This window comes from Mytilus californianus, unplaced genomic scaffold (assembly GCF_021869535.1).
Source record: "Mytilus californianus isolate M0D057914Y unplaced genomic scaffold, xbMytCali1.0.p SCAF_8, whole genome shotgun sequence".
NCBI classification, from domain to species: domain Eukaryota; kingdom Metazoa; phylum Mollusca; class Bivalvia; order Mytilida; family Mytilidae; genus Mytilus; species Mytilus californianus.
The window spans coordinates 79,345,592-79,370,248 of NW_026262734.1; the positions used below are offsets into that span (position 1 = coordinate 79,345,592).

At 30.6% G+C, this 24,657-nt stretch overlaps 1 protein-coding gene across 1 annotated transcript; it reads right to left on the reverse strand.

The window, feature by feature from the left end:
• Positions 1-2,990: 2,990 nt before the first annotated feature.
• Positions 2,991-12,686, reverse strand: LOC127712859 (cationic trypsin-3-like). Its single transcript, XM_052219465.1, has 5 exons — positions 12,652-12,686; positions 6,584-6,668; positions 5,107-5,296; positions 4,186-4,322; positions 2,991-3,161 (listed from the first exon to the last, which is right to left on the reverse strand). Exons 1-5 carry the CDS (start codon positions 12,684-12,686, stop codon positions 2,991-2,993), a joined length of 618 nt encoding a protein of 205 aa, XP_052075425.1.
• Positions 12,687-24,657: the final 11,971 nt, after the last annotated feature.

Sequence of the window (24,657 nt, forward strand, 5' to 3'; positions counted from 1 at the left end):
TTAATCTGTGTATTATTGTCATTTTGCTTAGTTTCTTTTGTAATCCATTCTGACATCGGACTCGGACTTCTTTTGAACTGAGTTTTACTTTGCGTATTGCTGTGTGTTTATTTATTCTACATTGGCTAGAGGTATAGGTGGAGGGTTGAGATCTCACAAAACATGTTTAACCCCGCCGCATTTATGCGACTGTCCCAAGTCAGGAGCCTCTGGCCTTTTTTAGTTTTTTTGTTTAGAGACCAGCTGAAGCCCGCCTATGTTTTAGAGTTTAGTATGACGTCCATTTTTACTGAACTAATACACATTTTTTTAAGGGGCCAGCTGAAGCCCGCCTCCGGTTGCGGGATTTTCTCGCTGTGTTGAAGACCCATTGGTGGTCTTCCGCTTTTTCTGCACTTTGGTCGGGTTGTTGTCTCTTTGACATATTCGCAATTTCCATTCTCAATTTTATTGAATCTTTAGAAACATCGAAGTAAACTTGTGCCTTATGAAATCAATATAGGTGGCGGAAAATCTAAATACATTTTTGAACACGAAATAATTGGTTGGCTAGTTTAAAAACAACAGATGTTGAACACATATACACTGTACAAGGACGACGTGTTAATAACATTCTAAAGAGGAAGTTAATAAAGTATTCTATTGGTTCATGAAGAACCAATGAAACATCTTGTTAAAAATCAATTTAAATCCTAGTAAGTATATGTTTCAATGTGATGCAATGATTTTCTTTTTAAATTGTTAAACAAGACGTTGAAGATAAAAAATGGGACTATTTAAAGGCAAACCAAAAGGAACATAGCAAAAAAGTGTTAAGACCAACATCAATACCACAAACGCTACAAAGAACTGAAAAAGTAAACAAAATTAAAATACCAAACCCCGAAGAAAATTTAAAATAGAAAGTCATAAAATAACACAATCAAACGCCTAAACACATAAAACGAATAGAAAACAACAAAGAGAAACAAAATTGCATTAAGACACTCTATAGACATGATAGACAAAGTCCATATTAGGCAAAAATGAAAATAGTACAATAACACAATGGCGGGAAATATAAATACATAACCACGTCAAAAGCTCACAAACTGAGTAAAGTCAGTGAAGTACAGCCTTTTACAATGCGCAAAACCGATTTCTCATAGAAAGTTAATAGAGGCCCCGAAATTTAAAAGTAATCTCATTGGAAATATATGACATTTCCTTATTTTCATAAAACTACCCCTAGCCGGAAATCGTTTATATCAAATTTGGTGAAACTTTCTGATATGTTAAATTCAAAATATTTTTCAACTTCGTATTTGATTTTACCTTCCAACTGTTTCTTTTCGAGCGCAACACGCGAGTCTCATGTTAATTGCTGTTAACGAAACGAGGATTTGTCGCAATAGATTTTATTCCAGGTATTGACATCATGTAGTTTCTGCATATCAGTTTTTTCAGAATTTGTGAATGTAAAGTACATATGTATTGATTGAATACTGTACATAGTTAACATCTGGTGAGCAAAAATAGTCATTACAAAACTACATCGCAGGTAAACTAACACTGTTAATACGTTATTTATCAAGCTCCTTCACTTACTGAAATAAACGGTTTAAAAATCTTTATTTTTAACTTAATCATTTGTAATAGCATTACCATCGTAACCCGACAACGTAAATAGTTCCTTCTCCACAATTGTTGCCCGACGCCTTTACATTTACTAACCCAGACATACTACCATCATCAATACATTTAAATAAACATTGATTTAAGCCACACTGTTGTGATCATTATTTTTGTACTCTTGGTTGCTGTCTCATTGACGAATATAGTCTAATATCTTTTATACTAACTGAAAACGTGCCATGTAAGTTCGACTGAAATTATACAGCTGGGAGAGTATGTGTTTAAATCAATAAAATGATGACAAATAGAATACCACTTTTTTTTTTTATTATTGTGTACGGTACACAAGACTATGTTGAGAATAATGGGCTAATATTACAAGAAAACAGGGCATACAATTAAAGAACAGAGATAAAAAAATAAAAAGAAGCAAAAAACTAAGGAGAATAGAGATAAATGGGGTGATGAAATATCAACATGATCAAGAATAAAAAGTGGTGGACATTTTTCAAAAAAAATAATATAAGAATAGATTGAGAGAACTTTGTTTGAAAAATTATGCACCAAATAAAAAAACATTCCTGCCAATTTAAAACTATAGAATAACAGGAAGTGGGTACACGCCTATTGTAAAAATTGTCTGCACAGAATTATTCAATATTATCAAGCTTCAGCGCGAATATAAAATAACACCTTTCCAGGTATCAGGCAAACAAGCTGGACAAAAGTGTTTCTTGTACTCTGCGTGTTGTACAATTTCAAACTATTGGCAAACAGGAAGTGACTGCAATCTTTATGTATCTATAATGTTTCATTGTATAATGTTTGTCGATAATGTTTCTCCTTATAATTTTTGTGTCTATTTTTACGTATGTGTTTTTAGTTTTTTTAGTTCTTTTTATCGTTACACTTTCGATGCGACTGTCATATAAGTGAAAGGTTTAGCTAGCTATAAAATCAGGTTTAATCCACCATTTTTACATAAAGAAATGCCTGTTCCAAGTCAGGACAATAACAGCTTTTTCATTCGTCAGATATGTTTGAGCTTTTTATTTTGCCCTTTTATAAAGGACTTTCCGTTTTGAATTTCCCTTGTAGTTCGGTATTTTTGTTAGTTTACTTTGTATATGCCCGATGAACGAAAAAAGTGTTTTGTCCTAAATGGTTGATAAGATGTCTATACAAGAAATATTCAAATATAATTTATGAACATTTGTTTTCAAATTTTTCAATATAGTTAGTTGTGCTATTGGACAGGATGATATTATTGTTATAATGCCGTATATGCTGTTTTCTACAATAAAAGACCACACACCATTTTTACTCAATTTTCTTTTATATTTTACACAGTCACATCGTTTGTTTAGCGCTTAAATTTACGGGATTCCTTTTATGCCAGTCCATTTTTCAATAAAGGAAGTATAATAAGCAACAGCTGAATATACAAATGGTTTTTCAGCATTACAAACATTATACAACCATGCAAATACTCCGACGAGAACACGACTCCCATTTCTTTCACATGTCAAAGGTCCACCAGCGTCACCCTAGAAATAGATTAACAACTTCAATTTTATAAATTTTAAAACTTATTTTCATATATCATGTTCATAAAATATAAAATTGAGAATAGAATTTCATATAGATTATGTAGAATGTAGCATTTAGTATTACCATGCAATGAAAACCCGTTTTGAATGACATGCTTACCGATAAGTATTATTGTATTATACGTTTATTACAAAATTGTGATGTACTGTTCTATTAACATTTTTTACAGTTATAAATAGAGTCGTTTATAGTTGTTTTCCTCCTAATTCTGTTCACTGCATGGCTGCCGGAGTTCTAATCATAATCGATCATTAAGAGCTCAAATAATTTGGTATATTTTTGATTTGTTACTGTTTGGTTGATGCTAACTTTGAACAGCTATCACCGATATATTACTGTTTAAAAGCTATCTCGTCAGTAAACTAGTGCCTTTACAGTTAATTGCATATTACATGCATGTATCTTTTACTATAAACTATCAAAACGTACACAGATCCATATTATCTAAGCGTTAGAATTGATTGATTGCTTGATTGATTGATTGGTGTTCATATCACTTTTAGCAATGTTGGCGATTTCGTCGCGAAAAGATTTTATTGGTGGAGGAAGCAAGAGTGCCTCGAGAAAAAAAAAACAGAACTTCGGTAGGAAAACTAACAATCCAAATCAGTTAAGATAGGAGTTGAGTGCACCTTCCACGTGCGAGACTCGAACTCACAACCCCAGAGTTAATAGGCTAGTGAGGCAGTAGTTGGACTACTAAGACTACTAGAATTCTGACCGAGTCTCACTTGACACATCTTTCTTACATTATTGTTTTGTAACGTTCTGAAAGAACTAATGAAGAATCACGAGTTATATCAAGCTACTGAAAGAGAAAAAGACAACTTTGATTAGGTTTATTCATCATGTTTATATAATTTAGTGTCATTTAACAATGCTAAAAATGTACTTTTAATTTGCAGAAGCTTAGGTTTGAAAAAATCCTGATTCATATGACTTCAAGGTATTTTTACTTACATTGCAGGCTTGTTTTATATTCTCGAAGTCATAAGCACATATTTGAGACTTGGGCACTGTAGGATCTGCTAGATCATTACATTCGGCATTCGATAAAACTGATGTATCTGCAAACTGGAGAGTTTCTGCTTCATTTTCTGTGAAATAAATTATCTCATTATGAATTGTTTAATAATTGCAGATGTCGAATATTTTATAGATTGAGTAAGTCTGTTTTTATTTGAACAAATCACATACATTTTCACTCGTTAAAAAATTTTTGACAAACAATGTATCTAAATACACTAGTGTAGATGAGAATATTTGAAAGCCAGCACATGCTGTCATATATATTAATTTGCCCGATACGCGATAAAAGAAGCTATGAGGTAAATTGGTTGTTACATATGAAAGCCGTCTTAATTCAATGGTGTAAGTTTACATTTATTGACATCTTCCACATATTGCATACATCAGCTGTTGAAATGTGAGCACATCATATTGAATTAAGAAGCAAATAACTGAGCAGTACTTATAAATTGATCACAATGCTTCATTATATGTTGCATATCCATTATTGAACTCCTTATGGAACGATATTTTTGTTGATTGCAACTATTATCTGTATACCAATACAATTATTGTGTATACATCTTCGGGGATCAAATCAGCAAACATAATATTTAAGTTATGAAAGTTAGAATTATGTTAACCTATGGTCAGGATGTGCTTATCGAATAGTTAATGGTTTTTGTAGACAAACTAAAGGATTCGTCAAAATGTATTCTAACGTCCCTTATTTATTTAAGTGTTTATGTCAACGGAATAACAGAAATTGTTGACTCATTTTTTCATTTGATATGTCTTGAATCTCCTTTGATTTTTATATATTTCGTAAAGAATTAAACCAAAATAACCCACAATTCACCTTATGTCACTTACCATTGGCATCAATGTATCCCCATCCTGATATTTGACAGTTGTTAAGACCATCACTACCTTTGATTGTTGTATAAGAGATACTTTGACATCTAGGTCCAAATTTCAGAGGAGTATGAAGTTTAATTACAGCTATGTTATTGTCAAATTGAACGTCATCGTCGTCCTTGACGTTCCTATCAAAACGGGGATTCTGCAATATAGATCAAACAAGTGAAAATTTCAAAGTAATAGTTTGACGTAGCACATCAATTGGTCCTTGTAAGACATGTAAGACTGAGATAAACAAAATTGAAAATATAATTAGATTTGTTTACATTACATAGGCATGATGCCAATATTCAGGACATGTATTTAAACATGTCAGGTAAAAGTCAATGGTAAGCCCAAAAAATGTACATAACGTAAGGAATAGTGTATATCAATTATGACATAAAGGTATTTCGTTCACTCAACAAAAGTAAAATCATTAGAACACAGCTTTAATAGCTGTTATATGAATACGTCCCTTACCATCAAGTATCAGGCTAAAATCTTTTCAACCTGATGCAATAGCTAGCAACTGAATGTGATTTCAACACGGTCAATTGCGGAGGTATGAAAGACTTTCTTTACGGCATATCGATAAAATCATATCATCATATGTATTAAAGAACACAATATGGTAGTTGCAAACTTAACTTGTTAAAACAGACAAATACGTTATACAAATAATGTCATAATTTTTCAGACAATTATTGATTAAATTAATTGCCATTTAAAACATAAGATAGTTAAACAATCTAGTTGTTTTGAGCTTTAACCATGTTAACAAGTAACTTAAAGAAGTATAAACTGTCAATTTTTCCCGATTTGACTCAAATTCTCATACTTGATTTATAACATTTCAACAACGAATATCTAAATAAGAAAAGGTTCAACGGAAACAAAATTTGTAAATCATCGTCTTATCTGTATTACAAAGATTTTTGTGTGGGCCTAATCAGTCAGTAATGATGCTGATTCATGATAGCTTTGATATTGAAATTCTTTACTGTTTGATAAATGACTACACTGATATTATGAAGTTTATGGTCAAATTAGAGCTCCCAATTAACTGCATACGGGGAAAAACATGTTCCACTGATGTATATACCATATATTTGACTCGGTATATCTCTTTCATATCATATTAAACATGTGTAAAATGTAAATAGATAAAACTATGGTATCAACATGATCAATGTAAAGATAAAATTTGCCATAAATCATATCTTATGTTGCTGTCTCATTTACATAAATGCATTTTCCTTTTATTCATATAAAGAAATAAGTTTTTTTGTTTTTTTTTGGATTTTTTATATGATTTTGTGGGGTCTCATTTACATGTTTATATATATGTTTTTTTTTTATTTCTGTTTTTTTTTTTTGTGTAAATAAACATGCATAGTTTCCCCTTCTCTTTGAAAAAGAAACAAACATTGCGATATCAGATACTTACTATTTTGAAGTTCTTAATAGTTCTTATTTGTTTATTTGGATCTGAAAGATCCTCAAAGCCACACCGAACTCGTCTGTTTATCATTCTAAAAATACATTTATGATAGTTTAGTAATTTGATCTGATCAAATGCAGCTGTAAAGAGCATTTAATACCAAAAATCAAAAACCTGTTTTTATAAAAAATGTATTCTCTGAAAAGATAATGTTAATTGAAATTGTATCATTACAGAGGACTTTTATAGTTTCTTCAATCTTCAATAACACAATTTTAGGAGACGTCCACTAAATTCTGATGGAATAAGGGTGGCACTGTGATGAAGTCAAAAAAATACATTTACTTCAAAGTAGCTCAAATTTTATTATATAGATAACCTTTTTCATGTTTAAGATAAATAACATACAACTTCAAACAAAAGAAAAAAGTAGTCAAAGTGGAGTCTAAAATTTAAAATCTGTTAAAATTGAAAATAATTATATGACAACATAACAAACAGAGGCAAATTCAGGGTCATAAGAACAGAGGCCTAATTGTTCAAACTGGTATTTACTCAGATGCTCAAATTTCTATATTATGCCTCTATATTATTTTGAAATATTATGTAAGTCATATAAAAGTAAGTTGTATTTGAGACAAATCGACTGATAATTCGTAAAATTGCAATTAACCTATTATTTAAAGTTCCATTCCTTTAAAGATATTTTTCGAATTCATCCAGCTTATGGATTTTATTTTGTTCAATATATAACGTAAGTTTAATGCCAATATTTTTTTCATTCTCATAAAAAGTAAAACAATTTTTTAAGGTTTACATATATGAAAATATATGACAGGGTAAAAGAGTTGAGGGGGAATCAAACACCATTAAATGAGTAAAACATTGCAGATAACACTCACAAGAGAATATAGCCTTGAACTTCAACATGAAATATCATGAAGGCCACAATTTGAATCTTAAACATGTTAAATAGATCTATGCCAAAAAATTTACTTCTAGTCAAAACAATAATGGGAAAACTCTTGGAAACAAAGTCGGTGTAATATTGTCAAAATAAGTTGCGTTTGTGCATATTTTAACCTAATAGGATCAGGAAACGCTTTGCCACAACCTAAGATCCAAAATAGTATGTATCAAAACGATGCTAATGATGATATTGAATCAATAGACACAAAAAATTACTATATCAGAGTCAGCGGCAAAAGTAAAATATGGTAAAATATGTTAAAAAAATAATATGGAAATAATAATATAAGAACAAGGAAAATATTGAAATAACGTACGGTCCTTTCAGACAGGCTGCTGAAGTTACAAGCATAGTTTCTGAGAGAATAACCGCTCCACACCAATGTCTCCAGGGTTCCTGACGCCTAGCACGACGTTGAATTTCTGCGATAAAGGGAAAGTCCTCAATAGCTCCATCAGTTCCTGCGACTATCTGGGTAGTCTGTATAATATAAAAAACATATCATCTTTGTTTTAACCAATATGAGAAGATTACTTACCCATGACAGAAAAATGTCTATTAAATGATGTGTTCTGGCCTTATCGTCAAATTTGTATTTCATGTGATATTCAAAGTGTTTTGATTCGAGCGCAACGGATGAGACTTAGGTAGACGAAACATTCGTCTAGCATGTCGAGTGTACCACATTATAATCATTTTAACTTTCTTGCGTTTCAATAATGAAGTCAAAATGAAACACGAATCTATTTTTTTTCTTTTGGGGTAACATTGATTAATTTTATATACAATGTATAAAAACAAGTGGTTTTAAACACAATATGATACCTATACTACATATATAGTGGAGTAGCTTTGATGTGCAGGGTGAACAGAATGTTTCAACACAACATATATAATTGGCCTACCATTTATTTCTTTATAATGCTACATGATACATTTTGATTCATCTCTGTCAACGCTGCTACTATTGTATAGATTAAATGTCGATACAATATTATGCAATAATAAACCAAATGCAATATCGTCAAATAAGTGAAAGGTCTTATAATGAGAACAAAATGACTGGAAGAATCATATTCACAATTTTAAAAAAATCAAGCACCATCACATATGATAATTAAGTTGTGTGTTAGTATTTAAATAATTTTATTTAAACCTATGTTTTAGTATTTGTAAATACATGTTTCATTTATCAAAGAAAAAAAACCTTCGTTTTATAGAACAATATCAGAAAAAAAGAAAACCCAAATTATTTTACCTTGTCAGGCATAAAAGCTGAAAAAAGAAATGGAGATTTTATTATACTTGGCTAGACATTGGGGTCTACAGATTTAAGATATAGTTCGTTAAGTTTTGAATGAGCAATGTATTTAAGATTATAGATGTATCATGAAAATCATTTGTTCCTCACAACTGTTAATACTTAACGAACAAATTTTGAATTGACTTTCAATATTTGAAATAATCAATAATGATCAGAATTACATGTTTCTTTTTCATAGTTTAAACAATATATAAACATAACCTACACATTATAATATTATAATAGAGACTTAACTAGTTTCAAAAGATAACAAAACACACATTACCTGTAACGATGACAGTCAGTTTAAAAATTATGTTCATTTTCAGCGCTGGCTAATTACGGGATAGCTAAAACAGATATTGTCTGATATTAATTATTCTGACAAACCACAGTAAATACAAATGAATGAGCAACATTTACCAATTCACAAACTATTGAACTGATAATAACCTTAAATGTCTTACTTTCAACAGATTATATTTGGATGAAGCAATGTAATTTGGGCAACAACAAAAAAAAAAAAACAAACATATGTCTCTACTTCTTTCTGATAAGTTCTTTTTTGTAAACTGGATATTGTCTCATGACTATGTAGTTATTATAGTCTTATATCTATATTCATAAAAAAGAAAATGATCAATATCAAATAAAATAAGTTTACTTTTTACACATTGTGACTTGGATGGATAGTTGTCTCATTGGCACTCATACCACATCTTCTTATGTATATTGTTTTGTTTCAAAATATTGTTTTTCAATAGAACAGTTCTTCGTGTAGAACATGAAAACGTGTGGTTTACATGTTTCTCTGATTTTGTACCAATTTTGAAAATAGTTATTTGATAAAAACATCTGAGAAATGTTATTCCATCTCATAAATTTTGGTTACTAAGCCTAGGTTCACATTTAGGTTAATGCATGCAAAGCAAGACACACCTTACACTTGCAACATATGCGATCTCCCTGTTGCTGTTCATTCGATATCTTTCTTTTGCAAATATACAAATATATTTTGGTTTATTAATTTTAAACGCGTTTTACGAATTTTACGACCACTGTTAACTTTTTTTGTGTTAATGATCCTTCCTATATCACCGTGTTTTAGAGTAATTGTACCTTGAACTACATGCGTAAGCAGTCGAAAATAAATGTAGTTTGATTTTTAATTCCAACCGATTTTGTCAAATGAAACGAGCAAAACGTGTTAAGCTTACGAAAAAAATATATCTTAAAATAAACAAAAAAGTAATGTTGTGGATGTAAAGAAAAATCATAGTCTTTGTTAGAGTTATATATTTTTAAGTTTTGGGGCAATTAACTAGTCTTAATTAACATAATAAACAAAACGTTTTGACTGATTGCCCAATATAAAATAAAACGACATTGATATGTGTTGCTTATTGTTGTAAACCTCGCACTAATTAATAAAATAATTATAGCAATTACATTTTCATCTGTTTTATACATTTGCATGTTTGTAAATACAAGCTATTGTTTCATGTTATCTCAATCCTTTTTATTCAACAGTTTCCTATATTTTTACAAATTACTTAAATTGTATTATAAAACCAAGAGAATGTGCATCATCTTATCTAAAATTATTTACCAAATTGTTGAGAAGCGTTTCCTTTTGCGAGTCTGTTTAAAATCGTCCTTCTCCACAAGTAAGTAAGAAGTTGTGTTTTATTTTCTGAAAATAAAACTTTTATATCACATCATGTCTTAAGATAAAAGTTCGAGAGACTTGGAAGTTTGCGTTAATAGGGTGTCGATGGGGACATAGAGTAACCTTTTATAAAAGTTGGGATTAATCAGCTGTTTGGGGGTAATAAATAGTTACATGTTTGCTTTTTGTAAACGGATATCGAAGAAAAATTGAAAATCACCATTCATCATTGAACTGCTTTTAAAATAAAATTTGCTTTTATAATTAAAGAACCCTTGTCACCTCTTTAGGAAAGAGTACATTATAAATCGAATATAGAAACAAGTGTTACATTAATCGATTTTGCTCATGCTGCGACAGAAATAGCCTATACGTCTCAAGGACTTTATCGAAAAAATGTTTATGTTAAAGGAAACAACTTAATAAAATCGTTCAGATTGTTGGTATAGGAATTTCATCAATTGAAAATACTGTATTTGAATATTGTTTTCATCGGCACTAACATATATTTTCTTAATAATAAGTCTGAATGAGTACTTGATAATCTTGGTATAGTTTGAATTGGTCGCGACAAATGCTCGATCAGTCTCGACTCAGTCTTGACCAGTCTTGACCAGTCTTGACTCAGTCTTCACCATTTCACCATTCTCGAACTGTCTCGACCAGTCTTGACCTTAAAATTTGATCTCTACTGGTCTGAATCAGTCCATCTATCTCAATTATATATTGATCTTACAAAATTTCAGGTTATTTGGCAGTTTGGTTCATTGATGTCAAATTCAAGAAATTAATTTTAAAGTTGAAAAAACATTTCTATACCTTTTTCAAATCAACTTGGATTTTCATAAAACTCTACAGCTATCTCAATTATATATTGGTCTAACAGAATGCCAGGTTATTTGGTAGTTTGCTGTCAAATTTAAGGATTCTGTAAATAGTTAAAAACAAAGCTAGCATTTTCAGTTCAGACTAAATTCAGATAGTCACCTTTAAACATTTGTATGACTTTTTCAAATCAACTTAGATTTTCATAAAAGTCTACAACTATTTCAATTTTGTACTGATCTTACAACATGCCAGGCTAATTAATGTAGTTTGGTTTATTTCTGTCAATTCTATGATTTAATTAGTAGGTAAAAAAAGCTAGAAGTTTCAGTTCGGACTAAATTCAGATAGTCACCTTTAAAAATGTCTATAACTTTTTCAAATCAACATGGATTTTCATAAAACTCTACAGCTATTTCAATTATATATTGGTCTAACAGAATGCCAGGTTATTTGGTAGTTTGCTGTTAAATTTAAGGATTCTGTTAATAGTTAAAAAAAGCTAGAATTTTCAGTTCAGACTAAATTGAGATAGTCACCTTTAAAAATTTGTATAACTTATTTAAATCAACTTGGATTTTGATAAAACTGTACAGCTATCTCAATTATATATTGATCTTACAAAATTCTAGGTTATGTAGTATATTGGTTAATTGCAAATTTAAGGATTTTATCAATAGGTTTCTATCTGAATTTACTCCAAACTGAAAATTTTAGTTTTTTTTACCTATCAATTGAATCTTTAACTTTGAGAGTAATAAACCAAACTACTAAATTACCTGGCATTTTGTGAGATCAATATATAATTGAGATAACTGTATATGTTTATGAAAATCCAAGCTGATTTGTAATAGTTAAAGAATTTTTTATAGGTGACCATATGAATTTAGTCCGAACTGAAAATACTACCTTTATTCCTTTTAATGAAATCCTTAAATTTGACAGCAATGAACCAAATAACCACATAACCTGGAATTTTGTAAGATCAATAAATACTAAAGATAGATGGGCTGATTCAGACCAGTAGAGACTAAATTAAAAGGTCAAGACTGGTCGAGACTTGCAAAGACTGAGTCGAGACTGGTTAAGACTGGGTCGAGACTGGACGAGATTTGCCAAGACTTTAACAAGCTTATCATGTACTCAATCAGACTTATTATGTTAAGTCGAATCCAAAGTCTAGTACATTTAAGTACTGTCGGGATTATGTCGAGTCTTGTCACGTAAAATATGTGCTCAAAATATGGTCTTTTCTGACTCTGTGCAGTTTTTAGTGTATGTATTGCCATACAGTAAATAGAACTTACCGTGCTTCATCCTGTGGATACTCATATTTTGGCATTGTACAATCTCACGTTTTGCTAGATTGTGTTTGAAAAAATCCATCGGATGTGTACCTATTGATATTATGTTTTAGAAAAATGAAACTGTAATACAGTGGTTGTCGTATATTCTGAATATTATATATTTGTTTTATTTGCTGCTGTATATCATATTTAATTTTTGTTTTGGTTATTGTGTACATTAATTTTGTTTTTTTTTTCTTTGGAATTGTGTTACATTTTGTATTGTCGGAACCTTACAGTCCGTGTAACGTAAAAGTTAACAAAACGAACGATGCCCGAATCATGTACGGACGATGCCCGAACGATGTACGTACGCTACCCGAACGGTGTACGAATGCAAACGAAACGCTGACCGAACGTTGCACGGACGCTGAACGAATGATGTACGAACGAAACCATGTACCATACACCATACTCTAAACGATAACATAAGCGCCCTTTTATCGTACATCGTATGGTTTTGCGTACTTCGTTTCGTTTAGCGTATACCGTATCGTTTAGCGTACATCGTTTCGTTTAGCGTATATCGTATGGTTAAGCGTACATCGTTTCTTAGCGTGCATAGTTTCGTTTAGCGTACTTGTTTTTTTTTTAAATATAAAACTAGAATTGTGTTCTGTTAAATATTTTTTATATAGGTGATAATAAGCTTATAAATTAAGATTGGATGCATAATTCAGTTTTTAATCATTCATTAAATAAATTATAATTTATTCTGTCTCGACGTTGATCCAAAACTATTTACATAAAAAATTTGAAAAATAAACACTGAAATAGATTTAAACAAACTAAAAGATACGATTATGAATTTTGTTAGCCGTGGAAAAGGTGAATGTGCGAGTAAACTGCAGTCTACAGGGTGTTTAGTCAACAGTTTAGATTATATATATATTTTTATTCATCTATCAAATCAGTCGAAAAAAAAACAAATATTCAAGAAATTTCAAATAGAAACAATATTCTGTTATGTGCCTCATCAACCCCAAACATAAACCTACCAATGTACAAACGATTGTGTATTATTTTTACTACTAAATTAATGCACTTGACTTTTAACAATCATCAAAGAAGAGCGTGTCCGGCAAATGAAAAATTTCTAAAAACTGAAAAAATTAAAAATCTAAAAACTGTAAGTGAAATTATAATTTAGCGTTTTCATTTTTTTATTTTGTAACAACAACAAAAATCTAGACCATTTCCCTCTTTTCTTTAATAATCTAAGACCGTTTTCCTCTATTCTTCATTTTGCCCGTTATACTCTATTCTTATTTTATTTTTTTTTTCTGTATTTTCCTGTATCTATATACCTCCTTTATTCGGAGCAACCCCACCCTAAATATACATATGATACACAGGGTCTATAGGTCATCGCTTGTGCCGTGATACACATGTTTGCATAACAAAGGATGTCCTTGTTTATATTCATGACATTTTAAATGTCCTCCTAATAATACATCTAATAGTTGCCACTGGACGTTAAACAGCTAACTATAAATGCATCCGTCATATTCTTAGTTTTGTTGTAATGTGTAAATCAAACAACATGATGAAACACTTGCAGATTTTCACTGCCGACATAATGGGAAATAATTGTAAACAAAACCACTCAGGCCCTATTTTCCAATTTCTATTGTAATGTGGTTTAATGCAAAAAAGGTAACTCCTGAATACTGATCTGTACCCATCAAGCATTTAGGATTAATAACAAATCTATGGTAGTCTCTTTTTCTTTACTCGCAAATTATTCGACTAAATCATGTTTTATTTATGAAAATAGCTTATTGCTGGTAATTGTTAAATATTGATCCCTAGATTTTCAATTGTTTAGTTGTTGGGTTACTGTCTGATCTCGCAAACTTGACATTTTATGGTCAGTATTGTTTGCATCCAATTGCACCAATTTATCAAAAAGATAATAATGCGACACCGTACGAGAGTCGTTACTTTACATAAATTACTAGGTTTTTTTCTATAACGAAATACGAAACCACTTCTCGTAATTCGCCTTGGAGTAATTGTGCTTCTCATTTGACAAAATATGGCCTGGTCTCAAAAACAAACAAAAAATACAATATAATACAGAGTAATATATAAAACTGGACTAGAGTGAAGAGTTTGAAAGTAGGAATTCTGAATTTTAATTGAATGTTCTAAATCTTTGTGTATTTTTTATATAAGATTGTACAGACTCAACTATTTCTTTGTTTTTGCTGTGCTGAAATGAAAGGTCACCAGCCAATAGTAACAAAAAGGATATAGTAGATCTTTCTAATTTTGAAGATAATATTTCTCTTGCTTCAATGTGAAACGGGCACCAAAAAAAAGAAGGTGAATACTATCCTCAACAGGATGGCCACAGCTGCATGCGGGATTGTGTTTCATATTAACAAGGTTTTTATAAATCAGCATTTGAAGAACTTCACATGTTTCTCAAACGTATATCAATGATATTAAGATTTATATCACCACAACCAAAATAGGAAGTGCGTACTGTGAATAAATACTCAGTTTAGTATTGTTTACAGCAATTTATCACATATAATACCATGTTAACAGTTAATAACATAAACGTTACCAATGTTTCTGCACCAGATGCGCATTTCGACAATCAATGTCTCTTCAGTGAAGGTGACGGTATTTGACAGTCTGAAGGAGACAGCATCGAGGATTTAATAAGGCAAAGCTTCTGTTGTACTCAATCTTACTAAAGTTTTCTTTATTATATTTTATAGATATGTATTCGAGATACGATAATGTAGTTTCCTTTTTTATATTACACCTGATCATCTATGATGGGATAATGTCTAATGAGAGAATTTAACCATAGACTGAATAACGTAGAAATGACCAATTAAAGGTCACTGTACGGCCTTCAAAAATGAGCAAAATCCATACAGCATGGTAAGATATACAAGGCTCCGAAAGGACAAATGTAAAATAAACTCAACGTCTTCTCAGCGATTGCAAAGTACTTTTTCTAAATAATTAAGTTTTGAATCAGGTTACAGAGTCACAATAGTATACAGTAAATAGCCTTTCATGTTAAAATACAATGTCATACAACAAATGGAAGTTTTTAACGACCTTGACTGGCTATACAGCCCTTGCACGGTCACTACAATGTCATAATACTATGACAATGTCATTTACACTGTTCAAACATCACCGCACGTCAATCTTTGTACAACAGAAAAAAAGCTGATTGGACATTCGTGAAAATGTGTCACGCCCTCATCAATTGGCGTACATCCTATCAAGTACCTTCAGAAAGCTTCCATTAAAATAATTTTACATACAAGTAATTGTGTATTTTATTTTCTAAACAAAACAAAATGTGCAATGAAGCCACGGATTCGTAATCTTCAAAAATAGTTCACAAACGGTTGATAAAATGTGGAAAGTCTAAATAGAAATATAACAATTATGTCCAGTGTGCGTTTATAAAACGGGCTCTGTTTGGACATTTTGAGATACTATAAGTACTAGTTTAATGTGTATAGAATTTCAGACGTCATTACGACTTTTGATCAGTTGGATTTTCAATTTCAATATAAAAAAAAATGTTTTGGGTTTTCTTCTTTTCTTTCAATTTATATCATGATTCTTTGGATATTTCCCATTATCTTCTGATTTTTTTTAAGATGAATAATTTAAAATTTGTATACCAAACATTTAAAATTTTACTCTGCATTTATAAATAGCATTGAAAGTACAACATCTTATAAACGATAAACATTGATAGATGTAAATGAGCCACTCTTTCTCGTGTTGAGATGGAATATGTTCGTTATTTGATTTGATGAGTTTAACAATCGAAACCCCTGAAATATCGTCTCATAACAAGCACGAAAAATGGCATAACTTAACTTACAACAGCGGGCGATGATTTCTAAGTATACAATACTCTTGCAATGGATTTTTTAGACATTTCTTATCCCGAATTACTTCTTTGTTAAAACTATAATGCACTATTTCATGGTCAACTAACCCAAGAAGTCAAATGAAATATCATAATCGTGGTAATTGTTTCATGATATGTTTTAGCTATCATTTGTGACTTTCAGCAAGTGACATTCCCTGTTGACCATATTAAACAGTGCACAATAATAAATTAACATATACGTTTATACATGAGGTTAAGAATGATCGAATGGACTACTTTTTTTCTACGGTTTCCCTTTAACAATCGATGGGCATTCCATTCCCTTTTGAAATTACTTAATCGAATATGAAGTCTCATGCACGAAGAAGTTTGTCTGACGTGAAAATACGTAGTCCCATATCTCGAGGCTACACGGAGACACAAAGAGTAAAATAAAAGGCAGGACTACATTTACATTGAAATTATATACATTTAAAGAAAAATACAGGACAAAATTTTTCATCATAGTCCTCCCCCCCTCGTAAAAATCTAATGGTAGCTTCCTAGTTGATTTCGACCACGAGCTTTGTAACCGCAGAGAAAAAGTCAAGTGTAAGTCGGTGTGACTATACCCACCAGCAACATATGTTCACAAGCTTCGGGTACGTGAGGAGACTTTCTTGCTATGTTTAAGACGGTTGATATTTTCTTCATTATGAGCTAGAACTATTTTCGACCTTCGCATCTTTTATTTTTTAGATTACGTCATTGATGATCTGATCACTACAACGTTTTTACAAAATATTCGTTCCCGTGAAAATTAAGATTTGTTTAACTTAAAAAGTTCATCAAGGTCTTCTTAGGATATAAGCCATCTGTCTGGCTGGCTTTCAAGTCGACAAGATAACAGGTCAATGTATTCAAGTGAATTTAAGATTTGTTGCAATTCTAAAGTACAATGGGTAAATCAATCTTATCTTCGATTTGCAACATGGGCATCTCTATAAAGTAATACAGTCCATGCGTGACCTATAACATTAGAAAATGTTATGCATTTCATTGGATATTTTCTATTACAATCCAGGCCACCTATAGTAACCTATATTAATTTACTTGTCTGAACGCGAATTTGTATAAAACACTTTGTTTGATTTTAATTTCTGAAAATTAAACTAAACTCTAGAACAGACCTTTTACGAACGTCGGGCTGGGACTTTGTTATTTGTGTGAATTCGGGATTTACAAGTATTAAACTCTGGAAGAATATATGATTAACTTTTCGGGATTCGGAGGAAAAATTGCTTCAGTAAACACTGTTGAGGAAAAAAAATCATTTTATACCATAATTCTAATTTGTTAAATATTTGCAAACTCTTAAAAAATTTCAAAACCAGCTGATTTTTTTTTTTTTTTTTTTTTGCATTTCTTGTTGAATAACTTTTAAAAATGGGGATGTACAAGACTTCCCAAATTTAATCTAAAATTCAACTACGTTACTCAACACTTTTAATATTGAAACAAAACGAGATATCAATATTTTTTTATATCAAATTCGAATACTGGGAGCTATCTGCAGTCGGTTCAAAGGACCTCAGTTTTCATATAGGCGTGGCAATCCATCACTTTTATCCAATCAACTGTCCTTTAACTTCGTACTTTATTTGGCCTTTTAAACATTTTTTTTTATTCGAGCGTCACTGATGAGTCTTTTGTAGACGAAACGCGCGTCTGGCGTAAATATAAAATTGTAATCCTGGTATCTATGATGAGTTTATTTTTAAAAAAGATTGGCGTGCAATCATGTATCTGAATCCAATAGTATCAATTTAGATAAATATATTCATATTTCTGGACGTACATATGTCGGGGTTTAGACTATTTCATTCGATAGTTATATCTATCTATAACTGCATGCTGAGTATCACATAATTATTACTGTTTCGCAAATTATAATAATTTAGATATTTGACCAAAAAGAGGCAAAATAGTAGAGGCAGTCCCATTATGTGAAGAATAAAACATATTGAGCTTTCTGGACTTTCTTCTGTCCACTAGCAAATGTCACCCTGTGTCTCTGAAAATGTATAACTTCCCGACTAGCAAACACGGGCGACCCAGTGACTTATCATTCTGCTTCAAACTTAACGTCATGTTCTAAATTCATGACAACAATTCCCTAATCACATGTTGTTTAAATTGCTATAAAAACACAGAGGTTCAATTTGTTTATTTAATATTTTTATCTAAATTCACATTTCGCCTTAGTTCAATTCCCATCTCGCCTTAGTACCATATTTTTTACCTTTTTTACCTGGAATTCACAGCTAAGGCGAAATGAGAACACACCAGTAAGATTATCTAGTCAGTACATATTTCTTTTCTTTTTTTAATTTAATGTTGTGCTTGCACAACTTAAAACGTATTCTATATGTGTATAGAAATTACCATTGGGATCAAAAGTAATCCCAAAGTGTTAATGACAGAAGACAATTCTACTACTTGATTTCTTATGTCATCTGGGGAAAAATTAAAGGAAAATAGCATATTTTGCATTTGTCTTGTTAGGATTAAAATCAATAAGCCAATCTTTAGACTATTTATTCTAAATCGCTATTTAAGACATCCTTTATTGTGTAAGGACTATTACTTAAATTAGAAAGGGATGTTTAATCAGCACTCAATCGAGGTAGACAAATTACCAGCTATGTAATATACATGAATAATAGGGGACCTAATACAGAGCCTTGCGGAAATCCTGCATTAGTATTCTCAAAAGGCGAATATGAACTTGAAACAAAAACGCTTTCTTGTCTATTTGAAATATAACTAAATAAGTGATTAAATACATTTTTAAATACACTTTTTTCAAATACTTTGCTCACTGCTGATAATAATGAGATTGGTCTATAATTGGAAATCAGTGATTTGTCTCCGGTTTTGAATACATATATATATATATATATATGCTCAAAGTCAACACATTTTAAAGATTTTGTGAAAATACGATGGTTATATGCATTTTTTTTTTTTTACATAAAGCACAAATTACTTTACATAGAGTGTCAGATCAAAATATCTTAAATGCCCCAGTCCAGATATACCGTGTATATTCGACAGGAATATACCATATCGATAATTTTACATTCGTACTTGTTACGTAATAAAATAAGTGTCAATGTAAAAAGAACCAGCAGGTGGTATATATTCTAAAGTGTTTATCGCCTTCCATTATACATCTGACGATGGCATTTAGCTTTAGGGCCAGTTTGTTTTCGCGAAGAATTTAAAAAAAAAAATTATATTTATAACATTCTGTGAAAAAATCATGTTAAAGGTAAACTGAGCATAACGTCCTCGCAATTTCTTATTCAGATCCAGGGACACAGATGTCGGAATGAATAAGAATACACTAAATTCTTAAACGATATATTGTAAAATGGACACCAAGCACATTTTGATAGTGTATTTTAGTCTAATAGATTTTCTGGTGTATTTTCTATGTTCTGGAAACTTCATCATTCCATCAAAAATAAATTAAATGTTATTAATTTTTAATATTATTTGCGAGGCTGCATGCACATTGCACCTATTGTTTTCTTATGTTTCTTTTCCGCCATGCATAAGTTTAATGTTTACTGTGACTTCTTTATATAATAATTGTGTTTCATCGATTTAAAAACTTTATGCTAAAAATAATTGACCGACACGGAGCGATAGCACGGACATTGGAAAACGGTACGTCTAAACACTGCTAAGGAGTCCTTAGTGCACTAAGGACGTATACTATGCCACTAAGGACTAGATGGGGTGCTGTTACATGTATTATTTTTTTCATTTTAAGTTAGAGATTGATATTTAATGCATAAATTAAAAATGTTTTAGAAAAATAATCACAAATAAACGAGTTATTAAGCATTGTTTAAGCACGTGCCCATTTTTCTTTGATATGCCGAAAATCAGTGAACCGATTGACACGTGCCTATACCACAACAACTGAATAAACAATCATAATCTTTTTATTTTAAGTAATTAACAATCACATGTATCGAAAAGATTAATGCTTAATGATTTATAATTAAATATGTTGTTCTTATTTGCAATGATTAAAAGGACAAATAATTTTATTTATTGTTTATATCTTTCTCGACAAAGTTATTTGCCATTTGTGCACGACTTTGATGTTCGCCAACTAATAAGTTAAGAGTGTGGTCAGCTTGTTAAATGTTTATGTAAGAGCATGGAAGTAATATGTAGAGATACCAAGACAAAAGGAATAGATATATTTATAAGTTTTTTGTTTTAATTTTAATTCCGACAAAGATGCGTGTTTCATTAAACTTTATGAGTAAATTCCGAAAAAAAAATACCAAAACCTGGTGTTTGCTTCTCCACTTTCTATTACTGCTTCATACTTAGTACGAATTACGATTGAATTGGAAAAAAAATCATGTGACGTCCTTGGGGTTATTCAAAACCACTAGTTTTCAACCAGTTTGATAGCTGTTTACAAAGGCTTCATACCGTATTATTTTTTTTATAATTGTTCGACATTTTTTTTTTAAAAGTATAAGAAGTTTAAATATCATTATCGAACTTTGAAGTTTCATTTTCCAATATATAAAGGAGACAAATGTTTTTTTTTAAATGTTCCACAGTTTTTAGCACATTATTTACGAAAATTATCCCGTATGTGTTAATTTAGAGCTATAGATATAATTTTGACATAAAAAGGTTATGCTTCGTACGAATGCCTTGAAAATATGCTTTTTCATGGGGAATCCGATTTGTATTTTTTAACCAAATTGTCTGTTTAAGATATTGTATGAAATAATGACTATGTTGTATGTGCTTTACTCATTGTTGAAGGCCGTACGGTGACTTATAGTTATTAATTTCTGTGTCATTTTGTCTCTGGTGAAGAGTTGTCTCATCGCCAATCATACCACATCTTCTTTCTTATATTGGTTGCATGTAGTAAAAATTTATTATCATATTGAATTCGTTTTTGTCCAGAAATATATTGCTCAAACGTTTTCTTCATATGATAAAAAATTTGAAAATGAACCATAGCAAACGCATAAGATAATTTCTGCCCAAACAGTTCATATATGAAATTAGTGTGGTTGCATGTAGTAAAGATTAGTAAAGATTTATTATCTTATTGATTTCGTTTTGTCCAGTAATACATTGCTTAACGTCTTCATATATGAAAATAAATTTAGATAAATTGCTCTGGAAACAAATCTATCATTTACAAGAAATAATTACAAAATACTCTTGAGAATCTGAAAAAAAAACATGAATAAAATTTTAACAACTTATTCAGTGCGAAGTCAAATCAAAATTGATCACTGAAATATAATCTGAAAACAATTCATTTATTAGTATCCAACTTTTCCAATATTGTCGATTAAACACAACAGATAGCAGGATTCCCGTGTAATCAGTTATGGAATTTGACACGTGTCTAACGGTTCATTGATTTTCGGCATATCAAAGAAATACAGGCACGTGTCTACACAATGTTGAATAACTCATTTATTTGTGATTATCTTTCTATAAAATTTGAAATTAATGCATTAAATATCAATATCTACCATAATATGAAAAGACATTAAAGGTAATAGCACCCCATCTAGTCCTTAGTGGCATATCATAAGTCCTTAGTGCACTAAGGACTCCTTAGCAGTGTTTAGACGCACCCATTGGAAAATGCTTCTGAAAGAGGATTGTTTGCAATTCATTTTGAAAAAAAAAACCTGTGAATTATTTTGATATCCTTATGAAAATGTTTCTTTTTGGCAGCATTATATTTTGTTGATTATTCAATATATTTATATGGTATTTGGCATTTATGTACATGCATAATAATAATCCCTTGGATATATTTTAGTTGTTTGATTGTTGGTTGTTTAATGTCCAGTGTAAACTATTTCATACATTTCTATGAAGAAAGAGTTCTCATTCCAAGGAAGATTTGAGGTGTTTTTTGTGCAAAATGTAATTTAAAGAATTGAATCCGTGTTTCAAAGTCAAACAAGATAATTATCATTTTTCTTCATATTTCTTTTAAAAAATTTGAATATCCATATAATTCAAATCTGGTTTGGTTTTGTTTTGTGCTCAATTGAATTTACTTCGACAAATTCAATTTTATTGATAATTTTGGGATCAAATGTGATGAGGTTTATATGTGGGTATGTGCCAAACAGGGAAACACTAAACTGGTAAGTTGGAGACCATTCAGACTTCGTTTAAATGAGACACATCTTCAAAATGAATACAGTTTAAAATTTTGGGAAGTTAAAAATTGAAAAAAAAGATTTTGTTTTTAATGTTTAAATTACTTTGCACTAAGAATTTATATATATACCTCTTCAATTTATTACTCTTCATCTGAGCAAAATTATTTCAAATATGAATTGTTTTAAACCGATTTAAACAGTAGAGCACACCTTGGGTAACGACAATAAGACAGCAATCAAACAACAAAAAACACATAAGGACATCTAGTGATAGCAAGTTATACTAAATGTTCATGAATTACGAGTATTTTTCTCATTAGATTTCTAAGACTCTTGTGAAATTGATCGATGAGCAGCTTTTTACAAATACCAAAAAAAAAAGATATGGCGTAAACGTCAATGGACAAGCAACCCAACGAGAAAAATGAAAAATTTAAGAGGCAATTATAACTAGTTTTGAGTTGGAAAATCATTCAATGCCATGTGATTGTTTTTCGGTCTAAAATTTGTGCGTGTTTTTGATTTATGAAGAAGTCCATTAGAAAAAATTAAGTAATTGACGACCAAAAAAGAAGTCATCTGGTAAATATCCTTGCAAAGCATGATTTAACAGCGCGCATTATATTTCTCCATTTTCTCTATATTTTTTGACAAACCGGTAATTTCGTCGCCCGGGGATATGAATTTGACATTAATCTTCCTTCAGTAACTTTACAATACGCAGCCGTGTCATTTCCGTATATTGTAGATAGTACGTGTGGTATTTACAGTAGAAATACTCATTCAAGTGAATTTTATCGGGTTACATTAAATATAAATAAAAATAAAATTCCACTAAAAAAAATGATATTAATAAGTTCAAGTGTTGCTTTATTAAATGCACATAGGTACGTATTTGTAAACTTATTGACTTTTTAATCAGCGCGTGTCACTGGTACAAATTCAGGATAGTTTAAGAAAGTTTTTAAAATTTTAAAAACTTTAATCACAGGGTGTATGTAATGTTAAGTCTATTTATAAATAAAGTACGGATAAATAGAATTCTAAGCTTCTGTCCAAGTTTGGTAGAAATCCGGGATATTTCAAGAAAGTAATTAAAATTTTTAAAACTTTAACGCCGTGACAGAGTGAATGTAATGTTAAATGACAGAAAAAACTAAGCCCATTTATAAGTAAAATACGGATAAACATGATTTTTTTTTACAAAATTTCCTCCTGGATACTATTTTATGATCATAAACAAGCTTCTGTCCAAGTTTGGTAGAAATCCAGAATAGTTTAAGAAAGTAATTAAAATATCAAAAACTTTAATCTTACAGTGAATATTTGTGGATGTCGCTAGCCGACGGCGACGCCGATGACGGAATGTAGGATCGCTATGTCTCATTTTTGCGACAAAAGTCGCAGGCTCGACAAAAATGTAATAAACTGTTATACTTTGAACATGTGTATCTTATGTGCTGGTAAATAAGAATATATATATACATTCTAAAATTATTTTTATAAAAAAATACTAGAGAACTATTAAAGAGTAAGCTTAACAAACAAGCAAAAGAAAGGGAACACAAATTAAAAAAATAGTAGAAAATACACTATTACATAGAATTAAGAAATATAACTGACAGAAAAACAAAATAAATACAGCAGTAATAAACAAACGAAAAAGATCAGAGAAAATTGAAATACGATAAATATGTTTAATCAGTATACAAGTGGATCCAAAACGGGTCAAGGTTGAACAAACACGAATTTCTATCGATTACACAAGTGACAATCAACGGAGGGTGGCGCGTGTCGATAAAACATTAAATCAATTTATAATTACTAAAGATATGATTTTCAAATTTGAAATTATGTACT

Excerpts from the sequence above, each read along its gene's own strand:
- LOC127712859 (XM_052219465.1), bottom strand. The coding sequence starts at position 12,686 with ATGCCAAAATATGAGTATCCACAGGATGAAGCACG. Across the intron at positions 6,669-12,651 it reads TATCCACAGGATGAAGCACG|AATGATAAACAGACGAGTTC; the intron begins GTAAGTTCTATT and ends ATGTATTTTTAG. Across the intron at positions 4,323-5,106 it reads GGGATACATTGATGCCAATG|AAAATGAAGCAGAAACTCTC; the intron begins GTAAGTGACATA and ends TTTATTTCACAG.